A 14,784-nucleotide genomic window follows, 5' to 3' on the forward strand; every position below is an offset into this window, starting at 1 on the left:
TGTTACAAAGGATGTAATTCTCAACATGCATTTAATATTGTCACTTTAAATATAGTTACTACATCATTTTAAATGTATGTGATGAAATATGAATATTATAACAATTTAATACCCATGATCAGGCATTGAAAAATGTATGAAAAAGTATTTTGTAAAATTTGGAAATTTTAGACCTTTCTTTTCTCTCTTTGAACTCACATTTCCAGTATACTTTCTCCCTGGATTTTGTATGTATATATGAAATCAAAACTGTGGTTCTACATATTTAGGCCAGTTTATGGAAATGTCCATGGCAGGACAATGAGCCAAATTAGATTTTTTTTTCAAAAAAATTCTTCCTTTATTATTTCAATTCAAATAGATATGTTAATAAGCATTATAAGAAATATTATAAAAACTATGAGAAATAAGTTACAAAATGAATCCTGTAAGACATTATGAAAAGTAGTCAAGATTAAAATAATATAGATCTAATATGAATAATTAATTCATTTTCATAAATTATAAAAAGAAGATAAATCAATATGCTAGTTCTCATTAACTAATTTGTAATAAAGCAATGAAGGTACAGTTTATGAAATAATGATGTTATCATTCCTCTAATAAGATGTGTGACTCTGTCTAGTCAAAAGGCAAAGAATGATCAAATGAAGCAAACATGACCCAACTGTATGCCATCTACATGAGACATACTGGATTCAAAGACACTAGAAAGCTGAAAGTAAAAGAATAGAAAGATATATACTGTACAAACAGTATCCAAAAGAGAGCTGGAGTGGCTATCCTAATATGAGGCAAAATAGACTTAAAGACAACATTTGTTACTGGAAACAAAAGAGGACACAATAATAAAAGGGTCAGTCCATCAAGAAGACAAAATAAGTATAAGCATAATGTATCCAACAACAGAGCCCCCCAAAATATGAAGTAAAATATGTAAATGAAAAGGAGAATTTGAAAACTTCAATCCCCCACAATGTGGCAACTAGGCAGAAGATCAACAAGAAAACAGAAAACATGAACACTATAAACCAGCTAAATGTAACAGACATTTATAGAACATGCCAACAACAACAGGCAGAATATCCATTCTTCTCAAGTGCACATGGGACATTTTCCAGGATATGTTAGGAGTATATGTTAGGAGACCATAAAACAAACCTTAATACATTTGAAGGCATTTAAATTATACGAAGTATGTTCTATGGCCATAATGAAATGGAATGAAATTCACAGATATGTGAAAACTAAACAGAACTCTCTTAAATAAAAAATGAGTCAATAAAGAAATCACAAATATTTCATAATTTGAGATAAATGAAAACAAAAACACAACAAACCAAAGCTCTCGAGATGCAGCTAAAATGGCAATCAGAGGGGAACTTATAGTTAAAATGCTTATATTTATAAAAATAATAAAGGTCTCAAATCAATAAACTGAACTTGTACTTTAAGAAACTAGAAAAAGAATAATAAACTAAAATGAAAGCAAGCAGATGGAAAAAATAATAAAGATTACAGTGCAAATAAATAAAATACAGAATAGAAATAATAGTGAACAACAATGAAATCAAAAGATCAACAAAATTAACCTTTAGCTAGGCTGACCAAGTAACTTGAAAGGACTCAAATTACTGAAATCAGGAATAAAAGAGGGGACCTCGGTACCACCCTCACCGAAATAAAAAGGATTGTAAGAGAATACTGTGAATAGTCACACACCACCAAATTAGACAGCCTAGCAGAAATGGACAAATTCTCAGAAAAATACTAGCAATTGAAACTGAAAATAAGAAAACATTCAAAAAATCTGAATAGACTTATAACAAGTAAAGAGATTTAGTAAGCAATTTTAAAACTTCCCACAAAGAAAAGTCTAGGTCTAGGTGGCTTTACTAGTGAATTCTACCACACATTTAAAGAATAATTAATATCACTCCTTCACATACTCCTACAAAAAATTAGAAGAGGAAGGAATGCTTCTCTACTCATTCTATGAGACCAGTATTACCTTGATACCAAAATCAGACAAAGACATGAGAAAAAAACTACAGATCATTCCCTGTGAATATAGATGCAAATATCCTCAACAAAATCCAAATCCAGCAATGTGTACACACACACACACATATATATGATTACACACAATGACCAAGAGGAATTTTTTCCCAGAAATGCAAGATTGGTTTAACATCTGAAAATCAGTCAATGCAATACACTATATTAATAGAATAAACCACAGCAACCACAATGATCTCAATAGATGCAGCAAATTCAGTAATAACTTTTCCATCGATTACATGATGAAATGATAATATTTTGCATATATTGAGTTAAAGAAAATATATTACTCAAGTTAACTTCACCTGCTTCTATTTCCTTTTTAAAATGTGGTTTCTAGGAGGTTTCACATTACATATGTAGCTTGCATTTCTGGCTACATTATACTTCTACTGGACTGAGATGGTCTGAATGTATCCTAGTTTCAAGACCAGTGGTCTCATGACATGGGGTGTTTTTCACACATAGTTCCTTATGTTATTTATGAGGAGAAAACTGAGACTGAGAATGGTTAACCTGCCCAGGTTAACACGCTCCACCCTAGATGTCAGAACTGGGATTGGAATTCAGCTCTGCCCGTAAAGCCAGAGTTTGCCCTATTTACATCACTGGTTTTCCTGAGGGATTAAACAGTCATCGAAGGTGTTTAATATTTAACTTTTAGAATTTCTTTCTTCCTTTCAAATGTAGGCAGAATTTAGCCTCCTCTCCTTTCTCATTTTTCATTTGGATTTATCCTTCCATTACTGTTAATGGAATTTTACTACCATGATCGCCATCTATTTTCATGTTTTGGGTAATATTTTATTTTGTTTTGTTTTGTTTTTGTTTTTGTTATCCACCCCTCAGGACTACCTCCGTGTTCTTCTCACTGGCCTTCTAGTCTACTGTTTACCTTAAACTGCATGGCAGGTGATAGCTAAGATTGTTTGTTTAAACATCTTTTCTGTGTCAAACATTATTGAAGGCTTTCCACTTAAAATATTGCTAATCATCTTCAAAACAACCCCCACCTCACAGATGACGGTTGTTGCTTCCTTCACTTCAAAGATGAGAAAACTGAGGTTCCCAAAGCTTAACTGCAAAGTTACACAGTAACAGAAGGAGCTGGGACTAAAAGCCAGGTCTCTGACTTCATCACCCCTCTGTGTCCATCATACCCCTCCTCCATGTCCCTGAATGTGAGTTAAATATAGGTCAACCTAAAACATTAGCATTTTTGTATATATGATTTATGCCTTTATGAAAATTTTCTAAAGTTTTTTTCCATAAAAGTTTGCATGCATTTTTTTCTATTGAAAGTTGACATCTATTTTTCTTCATATTATTATGGGTTATGTTTTGCAAACTCAATACAATGATCTAAAGTTATAAATGAAATTTGGATACAAGGTGACCATAAAGTCCTTGACTCTTATGTAAAGAGCCATGCACAAGGTAGACAGTGAGTACAAGTGAACTGATAGCAATGAAGTTGCTGGACAAACCTGGACTAAAATCAAATATCCCCCTTTCCTCAGAATGCTTTCCAAGCACTGTCTTTACATTTAATCATCCTTTGCACAAAGGCTGGTATCAATGAGTCCCATCAAGTAAAACTTCTGTTTTTCTTTTTTACTGAACGTTCACAGTCTTCAAAATAAACATTTATAACTCTTAATTTTCTTTATAAGATGCTGAAAATATTAATATCAAATTTGATAGATGGGCTAAATATTTAGTGTTTAGTCAAAATCACCTTTACTTTTCTCTGCATAGAATAATTTATCAGTAGAAAGAGTTAGCCTTCTAGAATGTGAAAGCAAAGAATTAAACACAGTGCCTCCAATATATACTGCCAGGCCACATTCTTTTAATAGGAGAAAAATGAGTTAAGCACATTTGAGAACTATTTCTGAATTTTCATGGGATATGAATTTTGAAAATAAGAATCTTTCACTCTGAGGGCAGGACTGTCAATTGTTATTCATTTAATTAGGTGTTACTGAGAACACTTCAAGGGTCAGCCTTTCCAACGCTTATCCTTTGGTAGAATAGCAACTGATGATTTTAGGGCCTGTCACCGCGGCTCTGTTTTGCTCAAATATGTTGCATGTTTCGTGTGATAGCCTGATGTCCAACCAATGGGGCAGGAGACTGAGAAATGGGGAGGGGGGGCAGGGGCATTAAGCCCAGGCTATACACACTACCTGAGGCAAATTATTTTATTTCTGGGTTTTAGTTTTCCAACTTTATGTAAAATAGGAATAATATTTGCTTTTGCTTTATCTACTCACAAAATGTATTGGGACAAGTAAGGGAGATAACAAAAGAAAATAGCTTTGCAAGCCAGGATTACAGTGTGTTTCAGTGTGTGATTTCTCCTGCCTTCCTGCTGAATTTGCCTTACCTCAGTACAGGAGATGCATCCCAGGGCTCCGCCCATGACCAGCCGAGCAAGGCTATGTTACAGCACGTGAGACTCCAATTTAGTAGGTCAGTTTCAGCCTAGAAGCTCACTGTTCATGAATCTGTTGAGATAATGAGGGCTGGGAATTATTATAACTAGTATCAGCAGCAAACATCTATCTGCAGCCTCTCTGACTATGTACAGAATAGTGTATGTCTTCTGTTCTGTTCATGGTTGTATTCCCAGTGCCTGGCACAGTGTCTGGCCCATAGTAGACACTCGATAAACAGTGAGTACAAAAATGAGTCAAGAAGAACTAGGAAAACAAAGAAATACACAAGGCATAGCCACTCCCTCCAAAGATTTATGATATAGTCAAGTTGACTGGGCCTAAAGAGAAAAAGGCAGAAGCGGTGGAACAGTTAAGTCAGTCTACATAAATGCCCTAGAGCATCACGCAGGAATTACCGGAGGGGTGAAGGCTTCTCTCCTCGGTGGGAGCACTGGTGTTGAATGACAAACCTCCCAGGCTTCACAAAGGGTAACACCACCTGGAAGACCTTTTATTGTGCTTGGGGGCTGTACTATATCAGCAGGGGGAGATTTTAGATACTTTCCTTTGTCAGTGAGTTCATTCTGGACAGGGCGCAAAATAAGCAGAATGAAGTTTGTAATAACAAGGATGCAGCTTTCAGTTTGGTATTGCCAAAGAAAATGCTGGGAAGGGGAGTGAGATTTTTTTCGCAATTGGTTATGGTCTGTTCATTTTATTTTTATTTTTTACCTCCAGCAAACATAACTCAATAATGCTACAGTTCTCTAGAAAATGGCACATCTCCTTTTCAGAGTGCTTTGGAGACATTTTCCTCTTTCCCTCCTCCTGTCCCTCCTTGCCTTCCTTCCTTTTTCCTCTCCTTTTCATCTTTCCTTCCTATAGCATTAATCGGGCAGTTAATAATCAATAAAAACTTACTGGGAATTGTGTTCCAGGTAATATGACAAGCAAAAAAGATGCAGAATTATGTATAGGAAATCCATGACTTATAGGAACTCACAGTTTAAAAGGGGGAAATGGCCAAGGAAACATAATCACATCCACGTGACACATGTTATAACAATAAAAAAATTTTATTATGACAATGTCAGGAGCATAGAGGGTTCAACTGACTGTCCAGGAGGAGTGAAGAAAGGCTATGGCATTTGAATTGGGTCTTGAAACAAAAGGAAGCATTAGCTGATGAAAAGAGGTGAGGTATTCCAGGAAGTAGAAACATCATGTGCAAAAGCTCAGAGTTAGGAAATGACGTGGCTGATTGAGAGAATCTAGTAGTGTGAGGAGTGACAGGTGATAAAGCCAAAGTGGCAAGTTGCAAATAAGTTCTGAAGGGTCTGGTCTGTTAGCAAGTTTGGATTTGATCCTGTGGAAGTTAGGGAACGGTTATTGACAAGGACAGTATAACAGAATCACAGCTGTTTTTTTGAGATTATTAAAGGGAAGATTCAGAAGTGGAACTGGGACGGAAGCCAGCTAAGGGGCTGTACAGTAGGGCAGGACAGAGAAAAGATTCAGAGCTAAGACATGGGGAGGGGCGAGGGACTAAGGAGGACTAACTTTGAGTAATATTTCTGCACGAGAATTGACAGAGTATGGCAACCAGTTGTTTTCGAAGGGTGAGAGAGTGGGAAGAAGAGGATAACTCAAGTTTCCAGCTTGAGAAACTGGTCATGTGATGATGCTATCGGGTAGGCAGAGAGCAAAAGAGGACAAGTGGGTTTGGCGGAAGATGGTAAGTTCAGGTATCGACACACTGAACTCATGTGTCTGAGATAGATGATATCTGAAAACATGACAGTGGATAAAGTCACCTAGAAAAAGTATACATAAGTGGAGAAAAGGACCAAGAATATAAGCGAAGGAACTCCAACAGAAAAGGGATATGTAAAGACTAACCCAAAGCCAGGACTAACGATGAATCCCTTCCCATCTGCGGGGTCAGTCATATAGGCGGGGCAGCAGGAAGAAACCAGCACCACAGAGGCGCAGCATCAAGCTGGCCTCACTGCCATGCTGCCTGACTGGTTCTCTGTTTCTATGAACTGGAGTCTTGATTCCCTGTCTTTGCTCAAGTTCCTATAATGAACCCGTGTTTTATTCTCTTTCCTCAGTATCCCAGTCCCTGCAGCCTGAGTCCTTCCTTAGGTTCCTAAGACAGAAGTCTTGCCTCTTGGCATCCAGGTTTATTTATTCCCTGGTGTTAAAATCCTGAGATGCCCCGTCTGTCCTCACTCACATACCCTGTTGATACCTAGAACTCTCTGGGCTTGCTTATAATCCCTAGGGGCATCTGGGTTGTGTTTGGGTAGCTCTTGCTAACAAGCAATGACAGACTCTCATATTACTACAGTACAATACACTTACAGCTATTATTTCCTAAAACTGCTATTCGTTAATTCCACAATGCCTTCAGTTAGTGCATGTATTTGACAATTCTTGGGTGCCTACTGTGTGCCATGATTGTTCTAGATGCTGAGGATGCAGTGGTGAGTAAAACAATGTACCTTCCTTCATAGGGCTTGTGAACTAACTAACAGAGGGGACAGATAAACAATTTAAGTACCTAGTGGGCCAGATGGAGAAAAATCAAACCACCTGGGAGGAAGGAGGAGGCTAGAATGGAGGGAGGGGGCTCCTAATTCACAATGTCAAACAGAGAAGACATCACTGAGAAAGTAAGCTTGAGTAGAGACCTAAAAGAAGTGAAAGAGAAAGAGGGAAAAAGAGTTATTGACTCCTGCTGGCAGGGAGGGGACAAGTATTCCAGGCAGTGGGAGCTGTGAGAGCAAAGGCTGAGGCTTTGCTGACTTGGCCTGGTGTGTTAAAGAAACGAGAATTCTATTCTGGGGTAGAAATTGTCGGGGAGGGATTAGTGGTGGCAGGAGGTAACCTGGAAGAATCTTTCAATAACTGAAAATGTTTGGACTTCTATTCTGATAAGTGTAAGTATTTAGTCAGAGGAGTTGATGTAATCTGTCTGAAAGGAGCATTCTGGCTGCTTGATAGAGAATAGCTTGTAGACAAAATCAGAAGCTGGGAAACTAGTTAGGAGTTGAGAGCAACAATCCAGGGGAGAGGTTGGTGGCCTGGACCAGGTTGTTTGTGGTGGGAGTGGTGAGAAGTGGCTGGATTCTGGATATGACTTAAAGGTAGGATAAGCAGCGTGATGGTTTGATGTACTGTTAGACAAACAGAAGTCAAGAAGGACACCCCAAGGTTTTTGGCCTAAGAACAGTGGAGTGCCATTTAAGGAGATGAGGATTAATGAGGCAGGGGAGTTCAATTTGAGGCATGGGAGTTAAATTTGGGATGTCTGGGAAGCCATGTCCTGGGCAAGCAGGGAGAGGATCCGGTGCCCCAGTGGGGCTGGCCTTAGACGGTGGCAGTGTAGGGTGTGGACAGGCCGTCCATGGACCCAGAAGGAAGGTGAGGTGTACAGGGACAGATACAGAGTGACTGACTGGAAGAGGGAGCAGGTGAGGATTTGGGAAGCTCTCCTGTGACTGCTTCTATTTTCCCAGTGAAATAGGAAGCCAGGTCAGCAGTTGAGAGTAAGGATAGGTGAAGGTGTGAGGAGGTTTTAAGATAGAGAAGGTGTGAAACAGTCTTCTAGGACGGTGTTTTTCAATTTCAGCTCATGACCTAATTGTGAGTCTTCAAATCAATGTAGTGATTTGAGATCAATTTAATGATTTTAAAAAGTAAAATTTTAAATGAATTTGTTGCATGTATTAAAAGTGAGAATTGCTTAATGAAAGCTTTATTTCAGGTGCATGTGTGTATGTGTGTGTGCTGGGTTGTAGCAAGGTATTTTCAAAAACACTGGCCCAGAGCAGTGGGAGGAAATGAACAAGAAGGGACTGTCAAAGTCAGGGACTGAGTTACTGGTCATATAATTGACATATTTTCACACAAATAAGATTAGAATATAGATTCATAAGATCTTGGCTTTGGACCTCCCACTCACCTCTACCTCCACTATAGGAGACTTTTATGTCGGAATATTTTCGATGGGACACTCATCAGCTTAAAGGTTCTAGATTTCAGAAAATAACTTTCCTCTCTATAAAAAGCAGGGCCCTCACAACACTCTCTGAGATGTTAAAGTAGTGAGTAGAGCGTCTGGCAGTGGGACTTTGGAATTCAGTGTAATTAATATGAAGTTTAACCTTATAATATAATACTAAACTTGATGGCTTTTTTCCCCCCAGTTTTAGAGAGCTTTAAATACTCTACAACAAAACCAGTCTCAGCACACCAAGAAACCTTGTTTTTGTTCAAACTTTAGCCCAGAATAATACCATCTGGTTTTTAAATGTATGCTCTCTCTCCTTATATTGCACTAACTGAAAATTTAATGGATGATTGAGCTAATTTTCCTGCCTATATTTTCAAGGTTTCTCGTTGGATCTGCAGATGAGTCCAATCAAATATAATTTTATTTAGGAAAACATTTGTTCATTTTAAAGAATTTATAAGCCTCAGTTCCTGAATATTTTCCCTGCAAAACAGGTTAATGAATAATAGTTAAGAAATATGTCAACAGGTGCTGTGAAAATGGCCATTTATATTTTTTATTCTAATGATCTCAGGTTATTTCCTAGACATTGTAATTTAGAGTAATAGAAGTACTTCTCCAGTTCTATATTTTGATTGTTAAAAATGGTTTTGAAATTAACTCAAATCAATTTTCTATGTACCCATTGATTTCTAAATCATTTACGAGTTTCTTTTTAAGTACTTTTTCCTCATTGTAAAGGCAATATCAAACTTAGTTCATTAGACAGGATATTAGACATAAATTTTATACCTTGAATGTATTTTTCCTTTGCAATGTTGTTCTTTTTCTACTGTATTTATTGATTCATATAAAGTTGAAACACTGAAGTAACAAAAGCAGAAATGACAATGAGGACTCATAAAAATGTACAGTTTGCCTACATCAGTAAGAGTGTGCTGGTTTATAACACTATTTAATCTTAGTTCAGTTGTAAATCAAAACCAAATAGAATCTGAACCCACTTTCTATTGCTTTGGGGATTATCAGTCTATATTCTAGGATTCTTTCAGTAGTTTCACTTCTCTAAACGCCAAGAGAATTAAAACTGCGAAACAGGAACATGAAATGCTTATCTTACGTTCTGTGGATTGCTCTGCTATTCCTTTATCCAGACCCTTACTATTTTTTTTTCTCTGTGTAAAATGTTTCTTTAGGAAAAACACAGGTTTACTTCCTCTTCCATCGCTTCCAGTAAGACCTCTACCATGGAAAGCTCTCTCTCCTTCCATTTTGCAAGCCTCAACAAGTCTGCTGCTGAGTCAGAACCTCCTTTTTTTCCCTGATGTGAGAAATCTTTCTCCCTTGAAAATTCATAAAGGTTTGGAAATGTTGAGTCTCCCTAGGGGGAAGGCGCGGGGGTGCCAGAATGAATGCGGTGGGGAGGAGTCCCACACACGGTAGTCCTGATGGTGGCACTTTAAACGCTTTCTGAAATAGGAGGACTTGGAGCCGGCCCAGGGTTACCACGGGAGCTCTCCTCGGAACCCATTATATGCGTATCTGTGTGTAAATAACCACACGGAGCCGTGTTAGGTTCCAGGGACTTTGTTCCTCATTACTGGAGTGAAAATGTTTGGTATATGGCCGCGGCCTCGTGTTTACCCTACAGAAAACACCTTCATGCGGCTGCCGGAAGGTAGATGACAGCGCGCAGCACGAAAGGCTGAAAACTGAAACCAGCGCTAAAACTCGCTTTGTACCGCGACCCGAGGGCTCCGAGTCGGGGCCCGAGGTGTGGGCGACCCGCTCGGCGGTCTGCACGGCGGCCAGAGCCTCGCACCGGCGAGTGGGTCAGAGGACCCCCGCGCCAAGCCCGGAGGCCAGGAGAGGGCAGGATCCCCGCTCCGTCGCGCTGCGGGCCACGCGCGGCCGCGATCACCGAGGGCCACTCCCAGTGGGGCTCCCCGGCCTCAGTTTCCCCGGCCAGCGCCGCCTAGGGAAGACCCTGTCCCTGCGGCTGGGCTCATGTGACCGAGGGCGAGGCCGAGGTGACAGGAAGGAGGCGGGGCCCCGAGGGAGACGGGGCGGGGGTGACGCGTGCGACCCACTGCAAGCTTTGCCGGGACCCCGCGCGGGAAAAGGCCGTTGCCCAGAAACCGTCCGCGCCCGCCGCGCGTACTCGACCTCGCGCCCGCGCCCGGCGCTCAGACCTCCTCAGCGACCCGACGCCCCAACCGGCCTCTCCCTACCCTAGGCTCAGGAGAAGCCCGAGGAGACGCGCCGCTCGCTCCCGCGCTCCCCCGCCCTCCCGAGAGCGCGAGCGCGCCCCCCGGCCATGCCTGCATATTAATAAGGGGCGGGACGGGGCGGGGCAGCGCGGGCGCGGGGCCTCGAGTCCGCGCGTGCCGGGACGCACCGCGGGGGGCGGCGCGATTGTGAGGTGGCGCTGACGCACGTTCCGGGGTTCTTAAGCGACCCGGGCGGCAGCGGAGGCGGTGGCGGCGGCGGCGCCCGAGCCGGTCTCTGGAGGTGGCGGTGATCGCCGCGAGGGGTGGCAGGGCCGAAGTCGGTGCCCCTGGCTCAGTCACGGTGTCCCTCTCTCACTGACTCCCCCTCCTTCCACCACGGCCGCGCCGCCCCAGATCCGGCGGCTTCTTAGGCGGGGCAGCGGCCGGGGCGCGTCTCCTCCCGCTGCCGCCGGCCTGATAAATGCGGGACTTCGGGTTTGGGGTGCAGCAGACAGCCCCGCTCCGAAGCAGCAGCCCTGGGTCCCTGTTCAGCGGCGGGACATACCGTCCCTACGCCGCGGGACCCGCCACGGCCGCCGCCCCACTGCCCTCCGCCACGCCCTTCGGCCGGCTCTCGCCGCCGCCGTTGCCTGTCACCGGCATCTCGGAGGCCGCCTCCCCCTTCTCTATCCCCCTCGGCTGCGGCGGCGCGGACAGCTCGGCCGCAGCCGCTTCCTCTTCCTCCCCGTTCCTGGTGCATCAGCAGACCATGCAGGATGAGCTGCTGCTCGGGCTGACACAGCAGCCGGCGCGGCCGCTCTCGGGGGCGGCGGCCGCGGAGAAACTCCCCAACCACCACCCCGGCGGCGGCACGAACGCGGGTGTGACCCACCTCCTCCCCTCCCAGGACTTCAAACCGAGTCTGCACCACCCCTCCTCCTCCTCCGCCTCCTCCTGCTGCTGCTGCCGCACCTCCTCCCCGCAGGACTTCAGTAAGCGGCAGCAGCAGCAGCTGAGCAGCCAGAAGAGGAAAGAGTTCAGCCCTCCCCACCTTCCCCACCCTTCGGACTCGAAGCCGCCACCGCCGCCGCTCCACTGCCCCGGCCGGTTCAGCCCGCCTCCGCCGCCGCCCGGCCCGCTCCTCCAGCCGGCGCAGCTCATCCAGCGCCAGCAGCAGCAACAGCAGCAGTTCAGCCTCCCGCACCCGCAGCACCTCCCACCGCAGGACTTCGCCCTGCGGCAGCTCCCGGCCGACCTGCCCCCGCTCCGGCAGCTCCAGCCTTCGCCGCCCTCAGCGCCGCGGCGCCGCCACGGAGGGGCGGGCAGCCCTCGCAAGACCCCGGCCGCGGGCGAGGGCAGCGCCGCCGAGCCCCCCAATGCGGGCTTGGCCCCCTCGACGCCGCCGGTGAACTCCGCGCCGGGCTCTATGGAGTCCCCCAACCACCCTCTGCTCAACAGCCCCAGTAACCTCCTGCCCGGCGGGGCGCTCAGCGCGGGCGCCTTCAGCAGCCTGCAGAGCCCAGACCTTCCGCACCCGGGCGGCGGCGGCGGCGGGGGCGGGGGGCCCCCCGGAGGCGGAGGGGGAGGCGGCTCCGCGTCGCCGCCGCCGCCGCTGCCCGGCTTCGGCACCCCCTGGTCGGTGCAGACCGCATCGCCGCCTCCCCAGCCCCAGCCCCAGCCGCCGCCGCCGCCCCAGCAGCAGCCGCCGCCTCCGCCCCAGCAGCCGCCGCAGCCGCAGCCGCCGCAGCCGGGCTCGTCGGCCGCCACCCCGGGTGGCGGCGGCGGCGGCGGCGGCGGCGGCGGCTCGCTCAGCGCCATGCCGCCGCCCAGCCCCGATTCGGAGAACGGCTTCTACCCGGGGCTGCCGTCTTCCATGAACCCTGCCTTCTTCCCGAGCTTCTCGCCCGTGTCCCCGCACGGCTGCGCAGGGCTCAGCGTGCCGGCGAGCGGCGGCGGCGGCAGCGGCGGCGGCTTCGGGGGCCCCTTCTCGGCGGCTGCCGTGCCCCCGCCGCCGCCGCCCGCCATGAATTTACCTCAGCAGCAGCCCCCGCCGCCCGCGGCGCCGCAGCAGCCGCAGAGCCGGAGGTCGCCCGTCAGCCCGCAGCTCCAGCAGCAGCACCAGGCGGCGGCCGCCGCCTTCCTGCAGCAGAGGAACTCCTACAACCACCACCAGGTACGGCGGGCGGCGGTCCGCCTGCGCCGCGGGGCCGGGGACACCGCGGGCGGGGGCGCCCCCCGAGGAGCGCTGGCGAGGAGCTCTCGCCCGAGTAAGAGTGGGACCCGGAGGGCGGAAAAGGGCGACGGGACTCGGGACACCGTCCCCGGTGGGGTGGGAGGGCTGTGGCCACCGTGGGCTGTGGGGCTCCCGAGGCGGGTTCGGCTGGAAGCGGCCCGGGCCGGGCGCCCCCTCGAACGCCCCGGCGCGGCGGTGGGGGCTGGGGCACGGACGGAATGGCGTCCCTCCCGCCCCTCGGAGCGGGCCACCCTAGCGAACCCAGGCCTCGCCGGCGACCCCCGCCCCGGGGGTCCGCCGTCCGGGTTCCTCGAGTCCGGAGACACAGCTAGGACGAGCCTGGGTTCGGGGACTGGGGGACGCGGGACCGGCGGGCTCGGGCGGCGGCCTCAGAAGAGGAGCGGCCGTGGGAAGCAAACTGGGGAAGGAGAGTGATTACCGGAGACGGTGCGTGTGGGGAGCCCGTGACTCTTCCCCGTCGTCCAATGAGGGAACGGGCGGAAAGGGCCCTTTTTTCTTTCGAGTTTGTTTCATTCTTATTTGGTCGGCGAGGGCTGTTGCCGGCGAGGCGGTGGCCGGCCCGCACAACCTGCCGCGGGGACCCGGCGTCCGAGGAGCCGCCGGGCTGCGCGCCTCCTGCCGACTTTCCCGCTGCGTGGGTCGGTCCTCTGAGCTGTCAGATGACTTTGAAAAAGAAACTGGTAGTGACGGCTCACTTGGTTGAGACGGAGATGCTCCCAAGACAGTTCGACTTTCTGTGCTTTTTAATGTTTGGCTACTATTTTGTAGGTTTTAAAACTAAACGAGTTTGAGATCAGTGTGTTACCTTGAAGAGAAGACTTTTACATTTTTGGGGGTGGCCTTAACCTTCTCTTGACTGATAGGGTGTGTGTATTTTCAGCGGGTAATGTAATTATGAAATCACTGCGGGCAGGCTTTTTGATTCATCCGGGTCCTTTCTGATTCAAGGTCTGTTTTGTTATCCTCTCAGTTCAACGTTTGAGTGACCGCTGGGTTGGTTAATCGACACTGAAAGGGTATTTTGTTGTTCTTTTTTGATCTAGTCAGCGTTTATTATAGTGATCATTCTAAGGCCAATTTCATGATTAAAGATACAGGGAGAAACACAAATGGACCTTAACCAATGCCGACTTACTCTTATAACTTTTTCCATTGGTCAGTTAAAGTTTTGAAGGGTTGACCATTTTAAAAGGTGAATACTATATAAATTAACTAAAGTGACAGTTAACAGTTTATTTAAATTAACCAGAACAATAGTTAACAGTTTTTCTTGAAGAGTCACTGGTTTCTCTCTGAGAAAGGAGAATGTGGCCAAGAAGGATTCAAAATACTAATTTTGAAATAGTATTTCACTCTTCTGTGATTTGCGTGTCTTGAGCAACTATCTTGTGGGTATCAGGGTCTTCATGTTTTAACTGGAGACTTGCCACAGAAAATTAAAAGTATTTTTTTATTCTTCAAGCTGTGATACATGGTCAGAAGACCATATACCATGATCTATGTTTAACTATAATCTGTTTTTTGTCAAAAGACGGGTCTCAAAGTGGAGTGTAAGAGGTCACACAGCTGTCATGTGGAATTTTAGATCATGGGAAGAGAACTTTGAACGCAATCAGTGAGGAAAGTAAGGCCCTCAAGAATGGAGTGGTTCCAGTCCATGATCCCTTAACTATGCTTTTGAACTGTCAAGGGGGGAACGTTGTATATAATAAAGATATTAGAATTTAAAACAATTTTTTAACAGGTACTATAGATCAAGTTTTAAAAAAACCTGTAAGAAGCAGGTTTAATTTTAAG

At 46.4% G+C, this 14,784-nt stretch overlaps 1 protein-coding gene and 1 long non-coding RNA gene across 12 annotated transcripts in view; one reads left to right on the forward strand and one right to left on the reverse strand.

Moving 5' to 3' along the window:
- Window positions 1–13,341, reverse strand: part of LOC116668000 — a 269,658-nt gene extending 256,317 nt beyond the window's left edge. For all 3 annotated transcript variants that reach the window (XR_004325024.1, XR_004325021.1, XR_004325022.1), the window contains exons 1-2: window positions 12,767–13,341; window positions 4,451–4,571 (exon numbers count right to left, since the gene is read on the reverse strand). This is a non-coding gene — a long non-coding RNA (uncharacterized LOC116668000). The remainder of the gene's footprint in view (window positions 1–4,450; window positions 4,572–12,766) is intronic.
- The window catches only part of CPEB2 (cytoplasmic polyadenylation element binding protein 2), a 67,655-nt gene continuing 63,807 nt past the window's right edge, over window positions 10,937–14,784 (forward strand). For 6 of the 9 annotated variants that reach the window (XM_032494241.1, XM_032494254.1, XM_032494208.1 and 3 more), the window contains exon 1: window positions 10,938–12,906. In XM_032494241.1, the coding sequence (XP_032350132.1) occupies window positions 11,215–12,906 (1,692 nt within the window). In that variant the 5' untranslated portion in view covers window positions 10,938–11,214. Of the gene's footprint in view, window positions 12,907–14,784 lie in introns of all 9 variants that reach the window. The other 3 variants (XM_032494217.1, XM_032494247.1, XM_032494232.1) reach the window with 2 other exon arrangements.

The sequence above is a fragment of the Camelus ferus genome, chromosome 2 (assembly GCF_009834535.1).
Source record: "Camelus ferus isolate YT-003-E chromosome 2, BCGSAC_Cfer_1.0, whole genome shotgun sequence".
NCBI lineage: Eukaryota > Metazoa > Chordata > Mammalia > Artiodactyla > Camelidae > Camelus > Camelus ferus.